The sequence below is a fragment of the Rhinolophus sinicus genome, linkage group LG14 (genome assembly GCF_036562045.2).
Source record: "Rhinolophus sinicus isolate RSC01 linkage group LG14, ASM3656204v1, whole genome shotgun sequence".
Classification (NCBI taxonomy): domain Eukaryota; kingdom Metazoa; phylum Chordata; class Mammalia; order Chiroptera; family Rhinolophidae; genus Rhinolophus; species Rhinolophus sinicus.
Window position 1 is genome coordinate 7,677,027 of NC_133763.1, and position 25,711 is coordinate 7,702,737.

The 25,711-nt window shown below is 34.9% G+C and overlaps 1 protein-coding gene across 1 annotated transcript in view; it reads right to left on the bottom strand.

The window, feature by feature from the left end:
* Positions 1-268: 268 nt before the first annotated feature.
* Positions 269-25,711, bottom strand: part of CRISPLD1 (cysteine rich secretory protein LCCL domain containing 1) — a 39,538-nt gene continuing 14,095 nt past the window's right edge. The window contains exons 3-15 of the mRNA XM_019725209.2: positions 17,161-17,279; positions 16,673-16,805; positions 15,538-15,653; positions 14,705-14,805; positions 12,892-13,032; positions 12,633-12,693; positions 12,457-12,523; positions 12,121-12,251; positions 10,392-10,435; positions 10,225-10,297; positions 8,112-8,187; positions 3,670-3,800; positions 269-1,262 (exon numbers count right to left, since the gene is read on the bottom strand). Coding sequence (XP_019580768.1) covers positions 1,211-1,262; positions 3,670-3,800; positions 8,112-8,187; positions 10,225-10,297; positions 10,392-10,435; positions 12,121-12,251; positions 12,457-12,523; positions 12,633-12,693; positions 12,892-13,032; positions 14,705-14,805; positions 15,538-15,653; positions 16,673-16,805; positions 17,161-17,279 — 1,245 coding nt within the window. The 3' untranslated portion in view covers positions 269-1,210. The remainder of the gene's footprint in view (positions 1,263-3,669; positions 3,801-8,111; positions 8,188-10,224; positions 10,298-10,391; positions 10,436-12,120; positions 12,252-12,456; positions 12,524-12,632; positions 12,694-12,891; positions 13,033-14,704; positions 14,806-15,537; positions 15,654-16,672; positions 16,806-17,160; positions 17,280-25,711) is intronic.

Below are 25,711 nucleotides of genomic sequence, written 5' to 3' on the forward strand. Positions count from 1 at the left end.
TATGTGTTTACCACCCAGAGTCAGTTCTCCTTCCATCACCATATATTTGATCCCCTTTTCCCTCTTCTACCCCCCCCCCCACCCTCTTACCCTCTGGTAACCATTAACCCAAATTTAAAACACAATAATTTTGTAAATTAAAATGATTTCTAAACCAAAATAAAGACGCAAAGGAGACTGAAAATAATACTTTGAAACACGATTAATTTTAATATGTTTACAGGTAAAGAGCAAATTCATCAGCAGAAAAAAAAAATTACCCAAATTAACGTTTTACAGATTTTTATTCTCAAAGCACAATACATTTTTCATAGAAACAAATATATCACCATTATAGGTACCATAATATGACAACAATTATACACACAGCCATTTACCATTAAAGAAATCAGTGGCAATGGTGATGCAATATCATAGTTCATCTTCGTTAAACTTTTTGCTATTATACTTCCTGGCCTGCAGGAGTGTTTGCCAGAATACAAAAGAAAATGTGTGACCCCAGTTTGAACAATACATGGAAAGTTCTGGCTGCCTATACGTCCCCCTTTGTTTATTATATGATCTCTAGGAATGTTTTCATACAAACCACTCTGACTTCCTTCCATTTATTATTCAGGCCATTCCCAAGGAATCAAAGAAATACAGTATCAGGACTTAATATCCTATGTGCTTAAATTTGGAAGAGAAAGACTATACAGGTATTAAGTGGAAAATAATTTGAGATTATTTGGAGTAGGTAATGGCATAGCATTAAACTGGGGGAAATGTTATAACATGGTTACTTTAAGTTTTAGAGTTACTATTTTTGTTATTAATATTTTTAAATGCACCAGATCATTATCTAAAGGCCATTCACATTCAATGTTTAGATTCATTTTATTAGTGGCATATACAAAGCACCATATAACATAATATATAAAAGTAGAACAATCATGACTATGTAATTAACTGTAGAAATAACTGCTAAGAAAATATAGCAATATTTAACACAGGATTTCTAAAACCATTACATGTTCATTACTTTTTCCAAAGCGAATAATGTCCCATGTTTTACTTTATAGACTTTGTCTATCAAGATTTGTATGCATTTGGCACTTTTGGGGGCTGAAAATAGTTGATATCTTCTGTACAGTAATGTTACAGTTTTATACAAACTTCAGAAATATGGCATTTGGAATAGTCTTTACGATGCTCTTCCAAGTGTTCCATTTCACACAACAGCAAATACTCTGAATGCCTTTCCTCCTGGAGGATTCTGCAAACTGTAAAAATACAAAAAGGATATTGATGTCATCTCCACATGTAATTCCTCAAATAAATCATGCTTTCTTATGACAGTCCAGAAAGCAGCTCTGTGAATCCAGATGGTCAACTTTCTTAGGCTGCCATAATTTATAGTTATTGGAAAGCTTGAGTGAGAATGACATAATTCTTTAAATCTTGGTTGTATGCTGGGCTGCAAGTTTACTAAAGATATTTAAGGTGAATGATGGTAATAATAGTATTTTACATAGAACTTCAAGGATTCCAGATCATGTTTTTATTTATTACCACCTTTCACTAGAATAAAGCAGAGTTAGGCATCTGCTATTCAGTTTTACTGGGGAAATATCGATCCAGATTTACTACTGACTGGCATGGTTAAAAGTTAACTGCAAGTTAAAAAGATGGTGATACTTAAGCAATACTCCATATAATACTATAATTTACTAAGGCTGACAAGATTTAAATTTTATTACTATCATACTTATTAATATTTTTAACATCTATGGTTTCAAGAAAAATCTTAGAAAATTTAACAGTCAAATCTGAAAGGTGCTAAGAATTTTTTTTACTAAAATGAAAACAGAGAGAGAGAGAGAGAGAGAGAGAGAGAGCAGTCAATCTTATTTTGGAGGTATTTTAAAATAAAAGTTAAAAGCAATGCAGAATCATAGATTAACCCTTTCTTAAATTATTTATATTTTATTTGGCAATATCAATCAAGGTATGTTTTGTTTAAATGCCTAACATTTAAAACAGATTAATAATGCTATTAATCATTATATATTCTACTCAAATTTAGACTTTTGAAATCTTTACATTTTTGTATAAAATTTTATTTTCTTAATAACCAAAGAGGCTTTAGAGACCAATACAATAAACGCTGAGAGAGACAAAGTGCAATTCCTTTTATATATTTATTCATGTACAAGAAAAGGGGAGAATTTTAGAGTGAAAAAGGATGAGGATATCACAAATGTGCACACACAACAAACACATGCCAGGTTTTTTTATATAAGCAGGTGGCCACTCAAAAGCCATTTTTATTTACAGGACAAAGACTGGCTAAGTGCTCTAGAAAGTGAATGTGTTTGGTGTGTTTTTTTTTTCTTTGTTCACAGTGATACACTGGGAAAATGCATATTTCTGAGCCTACAGACTTACCACTGAACCTGACCTCTGACACTGACCCCTTATATGGTCTTGGGCATATCACTTAGCCTCTCCGAGGCTCAGTTAACACGTCTATAAATTAGGATTTATAGAATCGACTTTATAGGGTTATTGGCAGAACTGAGCTAAGATACGTAAAGTATCCAGCAGCGTCTGTAAAATTCATAGCAGGTTCTCAAACATCATCATTCTCAGTTTTCTTAGGCTAGCACCTATCATCTTATTGTTTTAAAAAGTTATGAAATATGAGAGGTAAATGAGACCACATCAATCAGTTTAACTTATAAAATTTCATACCAGATTCTATAACTCGAGAATTTATTTTGTACATACATATCTGCTTAAGAAGACTATAAGCCAGGTTGTAGAAAAGCCACTTTCTCATGAATGGCCTCTTAATATTGTCTCACCTGAAAATATGGTAAATGCAAATCTGTCTTTTATGAAGATGGCACTCGGATGGTTATGGGGAAGGCAGATACCCTGCATGGTATATATCCTTTGGTGTCTTTTAGAGAAACTGTATGTGTGAAACTTCCAATAACAATTTGAATAACTCAGTAAATACCCAAAAGTTAGGGATTTTTCTCTATCTATACACCATACCTGGGACTTAATATTACTTCCACAAGTACCAGTGATTTGAAAAGTCACTATCGGTTCTTTTAACTTTTATTAATACTTCACTAAGTCACATGAATTTTCTCAAGCCACCAAAATATATGAACTCATGGGCCAGATGCTATGAGATGACCTGAAAGAGGTCATTTATATCATATTAGACATCAAAACGAACATTTGGTTCTGGGGAAAATCCGACTCATTGTCTTTGTCAAATACTTTGCCAGATAACTGGCTGAGAGAAATGTTCAGTGCCTTGCTCACCTAGAAAGAATTACATATAAAAAGTGAATCCAGAAATTTTAAAAGAGGATGAAAGATATTTCCTTATTATAAGATCAATTAACAAAAGAGTGGTTCTGACTTTAATCCGATTTTCATTTTGATTATTATGAGCCTGCAGGAGACAGGCACCTCGGATACTGCAGCTTCTCCCATCTCTGGAAAACCTACACTGCTGAAAACACAGTGTGCAAAGGAAACACTGGCTCAAACACGCGACTTCAAACCCATCGTGAAGTGGTTGTTAGGCAAGCATAAAAGATTGTGTGTGTGTGTGTGTGTGTGTGTGTGTGTTTCTGTGTGTGTGCGCACGCGCGCGCTTTAATTTACCTTTCTGAGAATATGCCATTCTGAACCGAAGCGGTGTAAGTCCTTCTTTTGTCCACAGGCATAACATCAACATAACCCCCATGATTCCGAACCACCCCAGCGTGTACTGCTGCTCTGCAGATACTGGACACCTGTAGGGACAAGGAACAACCCCCCATTAGTGAGTTCTTGCGCAACTGGATGGCTTACGTTTCTAATTGGCGGAAGTCACATCTGTCTCTATGTGGACACTCAGAAAGCAAATACAGGATGACGGGCATAAAGGAATGCTACAAAAGTCACAAAGTTAAAGGCAGTTCCGAGCAAGTCTGAAGACAGATCTTCAGAGTGGCTGCAATAGTAAGATCCCTTCACCATCTAATCTAACAAACACTTGTCTGTCCCGACAACAGGATTTTTCTGTTATTGAAGCAATGAAATGCAAATGAGCTTTTATCTCTTCAAGGGCCTATGCATCTTTAATTTCAACCTTTGCTAGTCCCTATTGGAATCACTCTGACCCAGTGTTCACAGGCTGGATTATCTGTATCTCATTTATCTTCTGTTTTTTGACTTAACAACTCAAACATAGTTCCGTATATCTCTACAGTCCTTTTTTTTCTAAAATACAGGCATACATTAAATGGGAAGTTTTTCTTATTAAATAATATATCCTACTCAGAGAAAATTTACCCAAAAGAGTACCCACAAAAGCAAACATGAAGAACCATCACAGCTTCCACCGAGATTTGCACGTCTGCCACTCTGGTTTGAATGGACTGACAAGGAAAATTTTGTGATGACATTGTGCCAGTTACATTATCTGAATTGAATGGGATTTCTATGGAGGAGAAAATTATTGTTTCAGGTCCAACACTTGCAAATGTTTAAAACTATTCACTTCTAGAAGTCAACTTTTTTGGCCCATCAACATCTTCTCTAGATTTTAACATTTGCTTTAATACAAATATTCTACCGATATTTGTCAATAGCAGAGCACAGCCTGAGGAAATCCCACAACATGAAAGGAACTGTTTCAGTACAAAGTGGTCCCACCTCATTTCCCCACAGGTCTTCTCTGATCCCACTGGTGTGTTCTTATCTGCATGCACAGGGGAGTGACCTACTGCACTTTTTCAAGTTCACATAAGCGTGTGCATGTTACATAACCTTGCTTTATGAGTGTGCTCTGACACTTGTGGCATCCTTCAGTATTTATTAGATCAGACAGCCCGAGTGCCAAGCAGTTTAAACTTTTTCATGTTTTTGCTCTATTACAAAATGCCATATATCTGAAACCTCATATCGTGACTCTCAGGAGGCATTTTATTCACCATTTAAAATCCATTGCTGAATATTTGGATCCAATATGGTTCGTAACACATGGAATTAAAAATAATTCTGTACACATTTCAGTATTTATCTTGCGCTGTTAAAAAGGTATCATCAGCATTTTTCCCAAGGCAGTAAAAGTGCTTATAAATAACAATTCACTAAATCCAAGCCCTTAGTATGTTTTGAAACTGTTCTTTTGCCAATAACTATGTAGTCAGCAAGCATTCCTATGAGTTCAAATGTCAGAAGACATTTTCTTTTTATCCCCACACTTTATAACAATTAACACATCACAAAAAAAAAAAAAAGAATTTATCTGTGAGAACAGTGGAACATGTTTAATGAATGCAGAAATTAACTTCTGTCACAAATGGGAAATAAAAGCAAAAGGAATAAAATGTACAAATTGGAACTCTATAAATGGAAAGAGAGAAAGAGGAAGAGAGGGTAAGGCAGGGAGGCGGGGAAGGAGAGAAAAGGAGGGATGTTGGAGATTGCTTCTTGTCCCTCCACGTTGTATTTAAAGAGCTAATGTATTTTATAGGAGGTGGGAAGACTGGCAGATAATAATTGAATCTCTGACTCTGTCTGCACTTAAAAGTAATAGTAATCTTTATATTTTCAACTTACTCTCAAAAGGACCTACATAATAATACACAATTACTTACCCATTTCTTTGAAGTAGGAAGATAAAATGATCTCAGGATTTAAGTTCTAACAAACCATCACTGTAGCAAAGAAATAGCTTATTGGTATAGAAGTGTATAGGATATTTTGAAAGATTTTCACCAGACATAACTAAAATTAAAAGTTTTGGTGCTTAACGGGACAATCTGGAAAGAATGATTTCTTTGGAAATCTCTGCTGATTCTAGATATGCTCATCCATATCCACTTACTCATTCATTTTTTTTTTCAACAAATATTTATGTGCAAGGTGTTTGCTTAATTTTGGATGTTACTCTGTGCTCTAGGTTCTGTAAAGTCAGGAAGCCAGCCTGTCTTGTTCACAGCTTGGCACACATCAAATTGTTGATGACAAAACGATGCATGAAATGCCCAGCTGCTTTCTTCAAGAGGTTGAAAAGTTAACAAAAGAGGTGGGGAAACAATCATAACACCTCACAGAATCGGCTAACTGCTAAAAGGAAAAAACAAAGTCATAGGGTTGAAAGAAGGGCGACGTCATCCTTGAATTAGGAGATCTAGCAATACCCACTTCACAGAGAAAGTGGCAACAATTTAGGACGTGACTTTGACAGACAGGAAATGAGAAAAAGGATGTTTTTAAACAGAAAAAAGAAGACAAGAAAAAGCATGAGGATTAGCCAATTAAGACACCAGCAGGACATTTAAGCTACACATAGGAGAATTGCAACGCTGCAACTTGGGAGAGAACTTAGACTGGAGAATAATTTCAAAGGTAAAGCTGAACTGAAAGAAACCTGGACCTAAATGAACTCACCCAGAGAAATAAGGTGGTGATATACATATTTCAGGCTTCTTTTCAGGATCATATTTCCATAGTTCTCTATTAACTGTGTGGATCAGAGTATATTTCCTGTTTGTTTTTGTAACTCGGGTTTAGAAATCCGTAATGGCTTCTAAATGTCTGCCACATACAATCTGAATTCATCGATGTGCATTCCGACTCTCCACTGACACGTTTCACGAGCTGGATCCTCCACCCCTCACAGTAAACTGGCTGCAGCCTCTTTTATCTTCAGTTCTCACCAGCGCAGACAAGCAAACCTCTGTGCTGGGCTCACTTGCAGCTCCCATGCTCTCACCTCCATCTCTTCAGATGCCACTCATGCCACCTAGAATGTGTCCCTTCATCCTCTTTACCAACCCACACATCAAACCTGGCTCAGAAGCACTTGTCCATTCTGAAGCCATCACAGCTAATATCCCTGGTCCAGTCCCAGGAATGTCATACATTCACATCCCCTCAACTGGTTTCCTTTTGTATGTTTTCTGTTTTGGATTCTATGCGGCTTTTTAAATGCCCCTTGGGCAGTGAAGATACTGTTCATACATTCAGCAAATTCTTAATTGTCCAGTTTATACTTCAAATACTGAAGAACCCAAAGGAAGATTAAAGAAAAGCAAACTGCATTTTCCTTCCTAGAATGCCTCCAGACTATTTCATTAAGGGTCTGATGTAAGACATATGGGTAGGATATAAAGAAAATTTTAGTCAAAATAAACTATTACGCACTCATGTTTACATACGGATACTCATGTCTCAGTGTTAGTGGTGATTAACTATTCTGAGAACATGTTTATCAGCACAAATCTGTTTCCCTTATTCTGCACAGTCGTCCCCACTTATCCACGGAGGACACGTTCCAAGATGCCCAGTGGATGTCTGAAACCGCAGATAATACCGAACCCTATATAACCCCTGTATTTTCCTACACATACGTGTTATGATCAAGTTCAATTTATAAATTAGGCACAGTAAGAAATTAACAATAAAACAACTATAGTAAGATACTGTAATAAAAGTTATGTGAATGAGGTCTGTCTCTCTCTTTGTCTCTCTGTCTCTGTCCTCAGACTATCTCATTGTACTGTACTCATCTTTTCACTTAAGGAAGTACTTTCTGGCATCTTTTTGACATATGCAAATGGCCAGCACCACGGCTCTTGTGCTTTGGGACCCTTATGAAGTAAAATAAGGGTAACTTAGACATAAGCACTCTGATACCGGGACAGTTGATGTGATAACCCAGACGGCTACTAAGTGACCGATGGGTAGGGGTGTCTACAGCATGGAGACGCTGCACAGAGGGAGGATTCACACCCCAGGTGGGACAGAGCAGGATGGTTTGAGATTTCATCACACGCCTCAATGTGCAATTTAAAACTTAGGAATTATTTATTTCTGGAATTCTCCATTTAATATTTTTCGGACCACAGTTGGCTGCCAGTAATGGAAAGTGAAAAATATGGAAAGTGAAACCACAGATAAGGGGGGAATACAGTATATAAACATACATATTCACATTTAAATGTGAGTGTGTGTATATATGTATGGAACCTATGGAACCAATACATACACACACACACACACACACACACACACACACGAATGCTGAGAGCTGCATAAATTAGGATACTTACATCAGAATAAACTCTAGTTCCAATAACTCGAGCATAGTGTGGATTTGCCTGCCTACAGTTCCGAGGGCAGTATACTCTGAAAAATACGTACATATTGACAAATATTAAGTAGCTGGTTATTTCAGTCTTTCTTATTGGTAAGACTAAAGACACGCATACACAATAGCAAAATCAGCATTCTGAACCCTACTCATTTTTTTGCTTCTGAAATAGGTCAATTGTAAAAGCCAGGCAAGAGACACAATTGCTTCTGCTTCACTCACTATCCACTCCCAGCTTTTGGCACAAATGTGTTTTTCTTTTTCAAAAAAGTTAACTGGGACCTTTCTAATGTAGGGATTCAAAGCAGAAAGAAATATCAGAAAATATTTCGAAGCATCTGGGAACTTGGGACCCATTGTGTCAGCAGAATTTAGTAAACAGACAACTTGGAAATTCTGAATCATTGCCTGACTCATACATCTCATAATTTCTTTACTGTACGTTCACATCTTCAGTATCTCATCCAGTTTCATGGTTTTAATTATCATCTATAAACTGTTGACTTTCAAATTTACATCAATAGTTGAGACCATGTCTCTTAGTCATAAATTTCTATGTCCTACTGCTTATTCTATATCTCCACTTAGATCTAATAAACATCCCAAACTTAACATGCTTGAAGCCAAATTCCTAATCTCCTCTCCCAGCCCCCAAATACGTTGTTTCTGTAGGCTTCCTACAATAAATGGCAACTCCATTATTCCAGGTGCTCAGGCCAAAAACCTTTATTCTATCCTCAATCCCTCTCCTTACCTCACATCTTTCAAACCACCAGCAATTTCTACCAACTATAAATTAAATATACCCCAAAGCAGAGCACTCCTAAGCATCTCATCACTGTAACTCTGGACTCCTGCTTCCTACTTTGCCCCCTCCAATCTACTTTTTGCACACACTTATATTGAAGCACACATGTCCACTCATAGCATTCCTCTGCTTCAAATACTCCAGTGGCTTTCCATCTCTTTCAGAATAAATGATTAAGACCCTTGTAGTAAGTCCTGCATAGCCCATCCTGCATTTCCTCTCTGACCTCATGTACTATTCTCCCACTTTCTCATCCAGATGCAGTCACAGTGGTCTAATGGCTATGCCTCAGGGCCTTTGCAGTTACTTTCTCTCTGCATGGAATGTTCTTTCTGCAGATACCCTACAGCCTACCTTATTGACATGTGATTGGCTTAGCTAATTTTCAGACATGTTTCCAAAGCTTTTTATTTAAACATAGGGTCCAATTATCAGTGTTCAACCAATCACATAATATTGAAAAATAATCCACTCCCAGAATTTAAGAAACTGTCATGTGGCACTTCTTTTTTTTTTTTACTCAATTGGCTCTTCTGAGTTCATTCTCTCTCTCTCTCTCTCTCTCTCTCTCTCTCTCTCTCTCTCTCTCTCTCTGTCTGTCTCATGCACAAAACTGGAAAAAACATAATTCGCTTTACATAGTAAATCAGTCTCAACAAAATGCCTACAGAAAAATCACTGTTTGATGAAAGTATTCATGATTTTCCTAAAAGTTCTGAAAAAAGTTTATTGGTTTATTGGCAACTACCTTTACCAAGTGAAGCAGATCTTCCTTAAGATAGCTTTTAAGAAATAGTGACATTTCTTATTTAAGTTTCTTATTTCTAAAATAGGTATAACACCGTACACTCTAGAGTATATATACTTTCTATAACATCTAAACCACAGCTATTTACATATAAGTAATACATGAATCTGAGTTTTTGTAACTTTGAATTAAAGGGTGATTTTTGTAAAGACACTGTTGGGGCTTTCTGTAGGAGGAAGGGTGTCCCCAGTGGCTGTAAAATTTTCTCCTTGTATTTGGGAACAGTTGGGCATTCAGTGCCCACCCTATGGTGGTAAAACCACCTGCTTTGCCCTTAGCATCGTGCTGTGAGGGCTCAACCTTGACCTTATTTTTATCACTTGGTTCACACTTTGAGATCACATACTCTTTGAATCCTAGAGACACCACAATTTCAGGCAAAAACAGTTATCACAGGATAAAAGCACCTTCTGTGTTCGCTGGTAAAAAAGAATGAGCGAATTTAGAAAACATTACCTTGGGCAATGGGAAGCAGGCTTATGAAATGGACAGAGCTGTTCCACAGTTGTTTCACAAGTGACAGCCTGAACTGAGGAATTAAAACACGGGACAATAAGCAAATTATTTGGAAACAATAACGTGCAACATAGTAGTAAGAAAATCAGATGAAAAAAAGTACTAACCTGTTACTTTAGAGACTGTGAAGGAATTAGCTGACTGATATTTGCTGAAAATGAAAACAAAGAAAATGTCAATCACTTTCTAATATGCATCATTATCAACATAACTTAGGGCATTTTTTTAGGTCTATGAATATTTTTTCTTAGACACTTATTTAAATATCTAAATAAACAGTAATATAAGAACACATCACCTGTTTTATGCTAAATCCCTATTACCTTCAAGTCTGTACCAAATCAATACCATTCTTACTACTAGAGGATGATTTATTTTCATTATCAATCTCAAAAACTTATAGATAATGTAAAACAATATACATTTATATCTATATCTCTTTGTTTCCCATTAAAATTAAAACTATCAATTTATCAATTCCTTATCACCACAGAAACAAACTACTTAATCTTTCACAATAACACAAGACAGTGTTGTAATAAGACTACTAAATAATAAGTACCTTAAAGGAGTGTGCATTATTCATTCCCCCTAGTAATTAGTAAAATGTCTACAATAAATGAATTATTGCTCCTCACTAAATAAAAAACATGAATATAAGAATACGTATACCATTATATATCAAAAATTTAATTGGTTTATCTATATCCAAATTTTCTGAAAAACCTCTATGGCAAAAGGTAAACCTTATTTGTGATGGTACTTTTAGTATGACGTACCCTGCAAATTTCAAGAGAGTTTCCATAATAAACATAGTCAAAAACTAGGTTAAAAGAAAAAAGTAAATAAAAGTAAATAGTAGGATACATGGTTTTTAATCCAGCACCCAGCGTTTGGCTTCCTAAAACTAATAACTAATATTTATTCTTTACTCAAGGTAGTTAATAAATATTTGCTGAATGAACCAGTCAATAAATGTTTCTGTAAAACTTTCACTTGAGAGTAATGGCTAGTGGCTGAACACACCAAGTCTTCAAACAAAATTGCATATATAGGAGATCATTCTACCAATTTGCAAGGTTTTTAATAAATTCTTATTTTGAACTCCATCATGACTGGAATTTCATGCAATTGTGCATTTAGAAAAGAAAGAAACTATGTCACATTTCTTAAGAAAAGGCATTCCATATGAGGTTAAATAATGTTTTTTTTTTACATAGAAGCAGGAGACACTACAAAGATATTTCCAAAACCCACATTTTTCTACTTTTTATAGAGTATATATGAAAATGCACAGTGTTTTAGAATAATATATTTAGTGATTTTAACATGAGAAACATTTTAAAAGGTAATCAATGTTTTTATGTTGGGTTAAATTACGTTTAAACTGGCAAAAGGAAGGTGACATAGTATATTACATATTTAGAGATTTTTCAAAATGCTCTTTTACTTATTAATTTATCTTATTAACAACGTTACTGTGGTAGGAAATAAACTATTCTCCCTAAACAGAGCAGTTACCCTTCTCTGCAGTATTTTCTGCTATAGCTGAAAAGCTTATTGCTTCACATTGGAAATAACTGTAAGTTTGTACATTCTTGATGAAACTCTAGAAAATGTGGAATTTCAGCATGCTCGTTGTAAGAAAAAGACTTCAACTTTAATTTAGATACTTTTTCTTCTTTTAATCTTTGGAAATCTAGCTGAAATGCACCTTGAAAATTACCAGGTTCTCTCGTGATAAATCAAATTCTTTCATGCTTTGCTCTAAAATAATCTATTAGTTCACTGTTACAATTAAAATCATCTGGTCCAAAAGATCATTCGGGTACTTACCCAATTGTTTGAACACCATTTCTACTGGATTTGATGAAATAATGTTTTCTTCCTTGTCTGGTGATATCTACCCAACCACCATCATTGTCTATTACACCATAATGAATTGCAGCTCTACAGATGCTGGATTGCTTGGTGAAAAGGAGAGACAAATATGTTAAAATATTAGAGCTCTGCACAAAACACAACTAGATACTATCTCTATGACTTTAAACAAATGAATTATACTTACATAAATTATTATGAGTTATACTTACATAAATTATTTTTCACGTTAAAAAATCAAATATTATACGAAAGGGCTCTACCCCAAACAATTGTATTTATAATACTTACCATTTCATAATGGACACTGCCAATAACTTTCGCTTTACTATCCAAACAGCCAGCAGGGCATTCATATCTAAATGAAAGCAATTGGAAACAAAATTTAGTTTCTCTGCATGTCAGTATAAACTGAAAATAGTTCTTATATTTTGTAAGTTAATTTTAAGAATAATAATAAACATTACCGATTGCAGGTTGTTCCTTTGCACTGATCCCTTAATCTTACTTCACAGGAAACAATTTGGGCTAAAAGGAAAAAATAAAAAATAAAATAATAATAATAATAATAATAATATTTAGATAATGTAAAAGGTGCTATAATTCTTCACATTTAGTGTAATGCCAAGCTTTTACCATTCTAAAAATATTAAAGCTAATTAAATATAGATGGATATATCACCTATGGGAACTTTAAAATTTTTATAAACAAGGCAGAAGTCTTACACATTTGCTGTGTGCTGACAACTTCGTTTATGTTACTGTCATCAGCTCTTGTCCGAACGTGGGTATCGTGTACTTGTGACTGCTGCCGTTCAATTTCATTGGTTTCTTCTTCTCGAGGAGTATAGTATCTGTCTGATCCTTCTGTTAGAATGGAGTTAAGAAATATGAATCCCATTCTAAATGTGCACAAATGATCAACTAATGGCATACATTTCCATGCCTGTTGAACATTTAAAACTAGAAAAATCAGTACTGTTTTTTGGCACCGGTTTTGGCTTAAGGTGGTGACCTCACGTACTCCATTGGTGTACATGAAACATTCATATAGACTTTTGGGCCCTTGATTTAATTGATGCTACCATTTGACTAATATTAAATGGAGTCATTTCTAAACATTGTTTATATTTTAACATGGTATCAGTGATTGATTTTCATAATGGCACTATGAAGTCTACACAGTGATCTAATAAAGTCAGGGCTTAGTAAATTTGAATTTGTTTTCCCAAATGAAATCATATTTGTAATATTTTCAGGAGAATCACATTTAAAATTCTCCCATAGAAAAAAACTCAGCTTAAAGAAGACTTGATATACCCTTGTTATTTATTACAATATCAGTTTCCCTGGAAAGGTTTTTCTCCTTCAGAAGGAAATTCAATGTGCAGAAATTGAAGCTTGACAATGGAGAATAATTTCAAACTTTGAATTGAACAGTTTTTTTCCAGGTTGGGTTATATCAAAGGCTTGACACTGGCACATTTTGGAGAGTTGTGTTATTTTTATTGTGTCTAAGAACTTAGAACCCAGAAAAAGAAGTATGAAGTCAGAGGAAAGTCAGTTTTAGTAAAATATAGTGGCCATTGGTGAAGGGGCAAGTAGGGAGGAGGTTTCGGGGTAAAGAGAATTGAAAACAGACTCACACACAATGAAAAAAACGCTTCCAGAAATTAAATGGCTCATATAACAGAGTGAAATATATGCCACTTCTTGTCTGCTCATTATAGCTAATGAGCATTGAGTCATTAACGGGGAAAAAAAGACACATCTGCTGTATTCATTCATATATTTTATAATACACTCAGTCTACATTAATCTTCATTTAGTCATCATTAAGAAAAAAGTACAAGGAAGTCAAAAATGTTCACCTGGATGCCCAACAAAACCGTGACAACTTTCACAAAGCTTTGTCATATGCATTTCATCTTCATGTGCTATAAACAGGACACCCTATTTATACTTACTTTTTAGGTCATCAAATGCATTTGAGAGCACTACTGTTACAATAGCTTTATAATACTATTATACTTTTTTTCTTACTTTGGCATGAGAAATTGTACAGTCTACAGTAAGAAGCAGAGAATCAGTACAATTCATTGAGTAAGACTCAATGTAAGACTCAAGTAAGACTCATAGATAGGTATTTCGGCAAAAATGTTTAAAGTTCTAAAAATAAATTGTATTAAACTGCCAAATCCTTTAAAAATGATGAGTTATGAAAATAACTCAGTCAACACTATATCAAGATGGCTTTTAAGAATGTAAATATACTTGTCCCTTTGGGATAAATTTCAAATACAATTAGAAGTCATCTGGAATAATCATGAAACCTTCCTTTAAATACATATTGGTATAAAAGGCATTAATATTATAAATATTTTTTTTAATATTCTAAATGGCTTCAAAATATTTGAAATAGAGTTCTAGAAATTTTCTGGGCAATAAATAAATATTTTGTTCTTTTAAAACAGAAATTAATGCATATGTTGGATTAAAATATCACTCATACTGAATATTATGACACAGTAGCACATACCTTTGTAGCACAGATTTTCTCTACAGCCTCCTCCAAAACTAGGAGGACAAGCAGAACAGGGCCTTCCGTGTTTGTAGGGGGCATGGCCCCACCAGTTTCCCCTTAAAAAGATAAGCACCCTTTTAAGAGGTATTGTAATAGCATAATTTCTAATACATTGCAAAATACTATATAAGAGTCTTCTAAGTAATGATTTTGAGGTGTCGATTTAAGATGTCTATATTTTTTACCACAGAGTCCTTTTGGCTACTAGATTTAAATATAAATCACTGCCTCATTCTTTTGAAAATATAGTAAATAATTTGCTAGGCATAATGTTAAAAATTACAAAATCAAACGTTTGCAGAACACCAAACTCTGCTATGTGATATTCATCTATATTCCATTTGTTTTAATAAAAACAGATTTTAGACTCAGTTATGACCCTAAATGCATAGAACTACATAGACACACATTTCCATAAGTATGGCTATATAATATGTTCAATGTCATCATTTGAATGGTCTGTACACAGATGAAAATGCATTTCTCAGTTAATCTATAGCTGTTCATCTCTAGTAAACCAAATTTATGCAATATGATAGTGCAGTAAAACTCAAGGCATAAAAACATGAATCCTGTCATCACAAAGATCATATTTTCAACTGCCTATTCCTTTTAATCACTGATTTTACGCATCAGGCAACCATAATTACTGCCATATTAAGTAAATTGAGTTCAAACAATATACTCAAGACTACACACTGAAAATTAATAAATTCAAGTACATAAAGTTTTTAAGAAAAATTTGTTAAGAAAAATTTACATATGAGAGTATTGTTTTGTCTACTTACTTTGGGGAATAATTGCACACCAAGTAGACAGCTTTGGGCCATATCTGCCCCCAGATGTTCATGTTATGGCATAAATTAATGGCACAGCCTATTCTGCTACTTGTGGCCCACACAACCTACATTAGAGAACAGACAGGCTCAAAAAAAAGCAAGTTGTGATGAAATAAGACACAACATATCTGAGCGAAAATGTGCAAAACTGAAGTTGAGAAACATTTACCATTCAAGTGAAAGGAGGCAATGTCAAAAAGGATATTTTTCCTGAGACTTTGAAAAGTGTTTAATTCAATTAAAAGAAGAGATCTACAGCTCGGTAACTCTGTCTGGCTACAAAATGTAAGCATCTTCAAAGTACAGATTTACTAAATAATTCAAAAGTTATCCTCACAAACCTAAATTCTGTGTTAGTATTTCTGTAAAGAAACTTAGCTAACAAAGGGACAGAATTTCTCATCTTAAACAAAAAGTACTGGAGAAAACACTTAGGTGTTCAAACATATCATTATACAACATGATATTTGCATTGTACCAGTGGTTTTTAAGGAGTTTAATACTGATCTTAATCTCGTCACAGGCAAAGGCATAAAGAACAATCGGTCTGCTTTATATTCACCAATAATCAGCCATAGAACTTCCAGGAACTCAGATCTATGCTGAGCTCATATCTAGTCGAATCTGCCTTTAGTTGTGTGATTTCAGTGTTGGGAACATATCCAATACCAAATATGTACACTATTGAAAAAAAAGATAAATGCTGCACACATGGAAATACCAAATGTCACTGGTAAAAAAAACTATGTTTTTAATCTTTGGAAAATAAAAGACTAATGACATCTGATTTAAAGATGGTAACATTCTCCCCATTTGCATTATTGGACCTGTACTATAAATGTTTCATATGTAAAATCATTGCTATAATGTCTTTTTCAGTAGGTGTTTGGACATTTTCTTTCTGATTATTACTTTTATTGTTTACGGAAATTTCTAAGCTTATTCTACATAAATCAATAACTATCTAATTTTTTTAATAGCCATACCAAAAAACAAGAAAGTCACAAGTTGCATAGCTTAAGTTCTCCACATAGTTACACCAACCCAACTTAGAGCAATAAAGTGTAATATTCCGCAAACATACCTGTGTGTAATGAGTGCAGACGGGACCAGAACATCTGAATGGACAGTATGGATTGCACTCATGTTCATACGGGTAGCTAAAGTCTCTCACTTCATCATACCATGCTTGTACGTGAAATGTTGGGGGCCTATACCTATTTGAAATGAAATAACCATAAAGAGCACGTAAAGTTGAAGCACATGGAAAACCAAATATTGCAAACAGATTGATCAAGTTTGGTAAAGAGATCGTTTTTGTGGAAGTTAGTAATTGGAAATATTGTGCCCGTTGTATTAGTATTATATCAGAGATTTATACAAAAATAAGTCTCGAATACTGCTGATCATTCCTGCATGATATTTAATTTTTTTTTATTTTTTTATTATCCGTGTTGGTGGGATTACTTGTTTTCCTTTTAGGCACTTAGCCTTTGAAAATGGGCAACATAAATTAATATGCAATTCGTTTCAAACACGTGTTTTCAGAAGCAAAGTTACATTGTAAGCTACCTTCCCCAGTGTGCTCCCAAATTCTGTCCAATTGAGGGAAGCAAGCTTCCAGGTCCGTGTTCCCACAAACAAGTTTCAGCCCAAGACTCTGCAGATCTTTCCAGCTCTACATCCCATGTCTAAAGTTTAAAACAAAAACAAAATAGAGATGCAAACATTTAATGCATGTGTATAGTTTGGATATTTCTTCAGAATCTAGTGCTGTTCAGTTGTTACGCTTTCTCCCTTCTTAGTCGGATTTATAAAGTCAGTATCTTAGTCTGGGTTCTCACCTACATTTGTGCACTAGCCTAATTAGTCTCCTTACCTTAGTTTTCATCCTTCCAACCTGCCCTACAAATGTTTAGAATTATCTAACTGAGCACAAATACACCTCATTGATTCTTCTGTCTAAACAGATCCAGCAAATCCCCGCATACATGAAGTCTGAAATCTTGGTCCCACTGTCCACTGTCATGAAACCTGCTGTCCCTTCCCCTTGCTGGCATTGTTTCCTCTGCCTAAAAAACATTCTTCTCCCAATTATTTGTCAGACAGACCTCTATTCTTTCTTCACAATACAGCTTTATGTAACTTTCTTGACACCTTGCAATTCTCTCTTTCCTCCTTGGTCCCCGCAAAGCTTTGTTCTACTCCTTTGTTTAACAGCTATTACACTGCTATGTTGGTATTTGTCTATATGTTTAACTCTTTCACAAGACTATAAGTTGCTCGGGGGCAGTTATTTAAGTCATGCTGGTATTTTAGGCCTATTTTCTGCATCCGTCATATGGACAAGGTGGTTAATAAATGTACGTTGAATACATGAATGATTGATGAATGAAAATCCTATAAATATATATGTGTGTGTGTATACATATATATATGCATTCTATATACAAAATTCAATTAGGGCAATTCATACTTTTAGAATAATTTATAAAGAAATATTTAAAATTAGAAAATTATTGCTGAAATTATTTTGCATATCTCAGGTTCAATATTCAAATTGCTCATCTGAAAAACAGTGTCATGAGTGTGGTAAAAACAGAGTTAGGTAGACCTGGGGTCAGTCTTGGCAGTGTCAGTGACAGGCCTCTGGGCATGTTAAGCGGATAGGTAATCGTCCTGGAACGAGAACAGGAGGACATGACCTAAGGCAATCACAATGAGCCAGAAAGGGCAGACAGGCTGAACTGATGCTTGGGAATTTAAATTCCTAGAAGTTGATGTATGACTAGAAGTAGGTGGTGAGGGGAAAATAAGTGAAGACTGATGAGGTTACCAAATTGGGAGAAAGAAAACACAGAAAGAGAAATAGGTTGTTGTCATGGAAATGTGTGCCTGTGTATTTCTGTGCATATTTGGAGGGTGAGGTGTGAGGTACCTGCAATGCATACACTGTATATGTCAAACAGAGTGAAAATATATGACTGGGGTTCTGAGAAAAGAAACAAGCTCTGAACATAGGAATTCTAAAGTGATTCACCCAGAGATGAATTTCCTCAGGAAGATAATACAGAAGGAGAATTCTGGAGTTATCAAAATTGAAGGGGAGAAAAAAACAACGTGTTAGTGAAAAAGACTAGGAAAAATGGGATCAGAAAGATGAAGGGCAAATTGAAAGAGGATTAAATTAAAGTGAAGGGACTGGGACGAGAGATTTCAGGAAGAGAGAGTGGGCAACAAGGTCAAATGTCAGAAGTCAAGAACAATGAGGTCTGTTCAGTACTACTTCATGATTAAGAGTAATTTCAGGTCAATACTAGGTAGAGAAGTCAGAACATAGAGGGTTAATAAGTGAGTGGAAAGAGAAAGTGGACAGAGCAAGTGTGGGTTTTTTGCTAATAATACTTTAGCGAGGAAGAAAAGAGATGGGGATGAAAAAGCTTAAAAAGATAAGATGCTAGGGTCTGGGGAGAATGTGTTTGCGTGCTTTCATTTTTAAAGGATGGAAGATACCTAACCATCACTGTAGACCAAAAGGAAAAGACACCGGGGAGAGGAAAAAAAATGGTGGAGGGATGTGTGGGGAGAAGTGTCTTCATGTATTCATGTAAGTTTTTATAAATGAACAGTCTTTATTCGATTGTGAATCTGAAATATATAAATACATGTTTTCAAAACCAAGAAGTAAAATTTATACCCAATTAGAATAAGTATATTCTTATTCTAATTGGGTATAATTATAATGAGTATAATTGGGCATCTTTATTATCTACCAAAAATACAAAAATATATACTTACATGTAACTAAAAAATTAAGAGCAGCAAAAGTAGCTGATTTTCATAAAAGCTTTAATTTAACTTTGAATCAATATGAAATATTCACGATGACTGGCTTTGTGATAGAGACATCAGAAATGTATGCCATAAATATTTATCAGACAAGCACTTTATTTCCCAAACATGGGCATATGATTTCTTAAATCCAGTACTCAAGTTAAACCTAATTATATAATTTAATATTTTATATAATTCTACAAAGATATAATTCAAGTTGCTGTCATTATTTACCCAAACAACTTAGGTAGAAACAAAGAATTTGGCTAACATCCCAGAAAATGAGCAAGATGATAATTTCCTTTTGTATCCAGAAGGTTGGAGAGTTCATCTCTCAAAAGCAAGCAGGTTTCCAGGTAGAGTTCCCTGGAAAGCAGTTTGTCCTTAAGAGACAAACAATTCTTGTCTTCAGTCTTAGAAATTCAGTTCTCGCCTACCTTAGTACTTTATTCATACGCACAGCGAAACTATACTTAATCCCTAGGTTTCTAATCTAGCAACCTCATACTCAAAGAGTAGCCAGGCACCAGAAGAAAAACAAACAGTCCCTAGATGGCTTTAAAAAATGTCTTAAAACCTCTGTGATGGTTTTCAAGCACAAAAGTTGGAGTTTGAATTCCCTTCCCTTCCTTTCCATTTGACCTGGACAGTGACTGCTAAGGGATAGAATGGCACTGAGAGACTTCTCAGGCTCGGTTAGGAATGCAGCCTCTGTGGTTCTTTCTCTTTTAAAACACACATCTTGACAGACCTGAGACAACAAATTAAGAGTCCAGCTGCCCTGCAGAGGTGGCTGGCAAGGTCATGGGGAGAGACCACACAGAGACAGAGAGATGCCGGACGAGTGCCCCTTTGCGATTTCCTAGCCCAGGCAGGAGACCTGTCAGTATGTAAGTCCAGGTGACTGCAAACATGTGAGAGACCCAGTGAGAAACACCCATGTGAGCCCTGGGAAGAGACCTTAGCACCCTGTTCAAGGTCATTTTACTCTTTTCTATCTATGCATAATGCTACAGTCTTAGATGTCAGTTTTTCCTATGAAATCGAAGATGGATCCTTTTTGGAGAGCATATACAACTAGTTCCAAATTCACAAGTATATTTTGAAAACTTGTTTATATATCTGAAGTACAGAAATTGAAATGAAATCTAAAACATATCATTCAAATACTCTAGGCTAAGTTTTCTTATTTGTAAAATGTATCAGTTGAAATAGAAGATAACGCAGGCCCCTTTGAGGACTAAAATTCAATGATTAAGTATGTACTATGGATAAGCTTTTATTACAGCATACAAGTTTTCTATCCCATTAAAAATAAGAGGGAAAGTGAACTCTAATAAGGCTAAAATAGGGACATACATTATTTTAATATAAGAACTAAGGTAGAGGGGACTACAACTAAAATTTACTATCAATATTTAATAAATACTAATTAGTGACAATTTTAAAGGTAATTATCTACTTAAAGAATCTAATCAAACATAGGTGTTTAGGTCAAGTTCAATAATACAAATCAAGAAGATTCTTTAAAAAAGAAATTTACTGCGGATATAGCTGTCTTGGAAGAAATATTACTGTAACATGATAACAGGATGGAATGTATATTTTTATGCTACAACATTCCATTTCAGGTTTTAAGACTACCAGTAATGCCTACCAGTCCCATTTAAATGCAGGTTAGTCTCTATACATTTCTATTTAAATTCAGGTTTGTAAATTAAATCAAGATGGCCTGAAGGGCTTCTTTTTTTTCCCCCTCTCTGAACTATTTACCCAGCACTAATTTAAAGCCAAACCACACTTAAAATTACCATTTCTTTATAAGACGGTACTTAAGGTGTGTAGAAATGAAAACCATTTCCATTTTCCAACTACATCCTCATAAGCTGTTTCTTCTTAGAGCGCAGTAAAACGTTCAAAAAAGTTTTATTACTAAGAGAAAAACAATATGATTGACATTCTTTGTCTCCAATGATATTTTTAAGCCAGTTCAACATGGAGGCTCTATCATTTCCTGTGTGTGTGTTTGTGTGTGTGTGTCTGCACGCACGTGCACTCCTCTGTATGAAATCTTAAATATTAACAAAGGACTTCCAAAAGTAAACCTAGAAATATACAGGAATTTTAGTACTAAAGTATCGTACTTGTAGAAATTGGAAATTATGCAACTATCTAGACGTGTACAGAAAATTCCATTGACTGCTATCCTTTGGTGGGAAGTATGAATGAGCATATACAATCCAGTCCTATCAGACTATCTGCTATCTTGCTTTAATAAGAGACAATCAATGAAGGTTGGAAATCACTGAAGAATGTAGTTTGAAATAGAGTTAATATCGCTAGCTTACCAATACTTTAGACAAAACCAGTACTGTATATTAAGCAAAAACAGTCATTAATCGTATTAATTTTTTCTTTTTCTTTGACACTGGGAATAGTTTTCTCTCTTAAAAATGATTAAATGTTTTCAAATATATCTTCTTAACCATAGAAAATTTACAGCTCTTTCCAGATTCATATAATTTGAAAATTCATGCCCTGGGACTTGTTTAAATCTTTACAGCTTCAAAATTGTTATAGTACATTAAACAAGAGTTGAAGGTCAGTGTTAATTAGTCACCAAGAATTTGTATGTAGATGAGCATTTTCTTATAATTTATGCTTCAAAAATGTTAGTAAAAAAAAAAAAAAACTAAAGGGAAAAGTAGGCTATTTTTCAAATAAAAATCAAACATAAATTTTACACAGACTAATCTTAAAGAACTTTTTAATTAACTATTATCATTTCAGATTATTAAAGTATATGGAGTAAAGTTTTGTGAGATTATGTGTTTGATGCAAATTTGTGTAATTAAGACTCTTCATATAAATTATCCCAAAGGTCTACCATAGGGGAGAAGATGATGGCATCTGTTAGTCCACAAAGGTACTGGTAAGCACTTAATAGGAAGGTATCACAATAGTACTTAGTCTACCATTGAGAGTATCTTAGGTGACACTGATGTTGTTAAGCAGCTTATTTTATTGAGTTAGATTCATCAATGAAAAAAATATATAAATTAATAAAGAAATTTGAATAGGGAATTAACCGGCATGGTCTGACACCTTTAAATGCACACAGAAATAATGTATTGACTAGAAACTCTCACATAATTTTCTAATTGTTAAATGCCATTCTAAGCAGGGAGATACAGGATTGTAAGATTGTCTATAATACCATTCTAAGAAACTCACCTAAGTGGATGAAGCTACAATAGGTCTTTTCAAAGACATGCTAGGTAAAATGTCTTTAAGTAGTTAAGAATCATTTTTTAATGGAAAATAGGAATTAATGTAATTATCGAACAATATGAAAGAATATCTAAATAATATAGAAATGTTTTAATTCATTGGACCTTTATGCAAAATTGATATAGCTTTAATGGATTTCCAAGATAAATGCAAAAAAGTAATTGGTCTTTGACTCTCATACTATGAGGTAGCCTATTAATGACAACAAACACCATTCCATGATACAATTTGCAATTTAGTATGGACTTTTAAAATATGCACTGCTCTCTGGCAACATAATATGAAATCACAGTGGTGTCAAAAAGGCAATTATGCTAGAAGTCCTGATCAAGGCCGGAAGCTCTGGTCTTCCTACCGCTGAAAACATTAAAGAGCATGATGAAATTATTTTTTAAACCTGAGCATTTGAAATGAATTTTGAGAAATGGATCCCACAAGCATCCTTCTTTTGCGGTGTATATATCTTCATACTTATCTTGGGATACCCCCCTCATATCTCCAAGCCTACTTCAGTTCTGAGCTCTCAGAAGTGACGATAGCACTCTAGCTTTCAAAGGTATTGAAAATCCTCCTCCGGAGTGCTATGTCTTCTGCGCATATGCAAGTGAGGTCATCAGTGATAAATTTTCCTCTCATTTTCTTATATAGACAGAGAGAAAAGTGAGCTTGCACTTGTTCAAATTACTCACATTATGAGTACTTAAAACACACGATACACCCTGGGAGAGTTTTCCTTACTACTGAAATTGTATATTTTCAAATTTATCTCTTTGTTTTTGTCAAGATTTGTTTGTTTCTTTATATGTAACATTAGGAAGCTGGAATAAGTTTCTTCAGTTTCTCTTAGCTTTAAAATTCTATTATTTTGTATGTAGTCTCTTATAGAATGCCCTGTATTGCTTGTGAGAACATACAAACTGTAAAATAATCTTTCTGGTGATATGGTGATAATTAAGGGCATTTCTTAACCAAGAAGCAAAGGCTATTTTGTGGTTTGCAAGACTGCAACACCAAGAATATTTCAGTTCTTCCAATTATAGGTCTAGAACAGAATGCAGTTTTTTCTGAATCATCTCTATTCAAGAAAGGTTTAATGTTATCCCAAACTGATAAATATAACTGAAACTTAATTGAATAAGTCAAGAAGATATTCTCAATAAAAGATTAAACGCAAGCCTTTCTTCAGCTTAGTCCTAAAAACCCAATGCTAAAATCTTTGAAATATGAATTTTTCCCACAGTTGAAAGGAAGAGCAGCATTTTTCATCCAGCTCATGAATGTAGAAGTGATTAAAGACAATCAGACATACAAGAGTTATTTCTTTCTAATTACCACCGTTAAAAGATAAGTCTTGCTGGGCCACCACTTCTGGAAAACCAGATTTGCAAGTTGTCCATCATTATGTCAAAATGAAATCCCTCCCAAATCACTGTTGTGTTTTCCTATTTAAATCAGAAAGTGCAATCCCAAAATCTGATGAAATAAGGTGTCAGTGTGATCCTCTAAACAGCAATAACTTGACCTTCAAGAACGAATTCACTCTATGGAAGTAAGACATTTGAGAGTTCACGAGATTTCAGACCTAAATTCCAAATATAATGCTTCATTATAAATTCTTTAAAGCCACCTTCTTTCCCCCTTTGGTAGAACTATAAAGCAACTGACATCAATGAAATAAGCCAGTCAGTCTGCTCTGAAAGAGTGCAAGATGTTTTTCAGACAAAGTCATCTGGTATAAAAAACACTATGGAAAACAGCAGTAATACATTCCTGACAACTTGGAAATGACCTCAGGTATTTAACTACTCTGCTTCACCTGTTTTGAAAAGACTTTGTAGTTACAGGGAAAATGCACGAGCTCAGATTTCAAAGGGAACACCTGTTCTCCTGGGCATCCAGGCCTTGCAGGTACCGGAGGGTGGCACTACCTCGGGGCAATGCACTTATTAGGGTCTCCCAGAAGTTAAAGATGTGAGGCACATGTGGCAGTATTTTACTTAAAATCCACTTGAAAACAAGGCCTGAAAACCTTAAAACTGTAGCAACCTAATAACTTATGGAACTGCCTCTTCCTTTTAGTAAACTTAAAATGATTTTTGCAATGGAAATTTCATGTGTGGATAAACTCACAACACGGTTTCAATGAAACCCATTATTTCAATGTTATACAGACTGAATGTGTGACGTAGGACGGGCTGTACTTTTGGGGCGGCAGAGCCATTAATTTGACACAATCCTTACATTTCTACAGAATGTCTGCTAATTCACCCCATCTTATGTCACTGCCAAGGCCCTCTGAGTCTGGCCATAACTGCCCCACCTCATTTATATCCCACCCGTCTTCAACACGGGCCCCTCCACAGCTGCCTCCCTTTAAAGAGCTTACAAATCACCAGAAGATCTGTTTAAAATGCAGTTTCTTATTTGGTAGATAGGCCAGGAGAGAAATCCAAGCTTCGGCGTTTCTGAGACCTGGGCCAGGCCCATACCTTGCATAACCACACATTAGGAGCAAGGTCTTGGCCACTGAATCCATCAGAGATTTTCCCCGAAAGGAACTGTTCTTTCTCTCTTCTTCTCTCCTCTTTAGTTACTTAAACTTTATCCTTTCACCCAAGTCCTGTTCACATTCTCTCTTGAAAGTCATTCCAACGCCAATACCCCATTTATCTCACCCTTCTCTGAGGCTTCTTAAACACATAATTTACCAATTATTAGAAAGATCTGTATCTAATGCTTTGGCTCTTAATTCCCAAACTAGAAAAAACCTTGAAAAGCTCAATTTGGATTATTTTGGTAAATGTCATATCTTTGTATTGACTTGGTGATAAATTCAGGGCTATGATGCCTTCATTATTTTTCTCGTCATTTAAGAGAGGAGTAGTTAATAATTTTCAAGACTACATTCTGGATGTTTGAGACAGCAGTATTTAAAGATTTCCTTTAGCATGTGAGAAAGTACCATCTATTGGTTCTTTGTATCTTGATCTATGGCGTT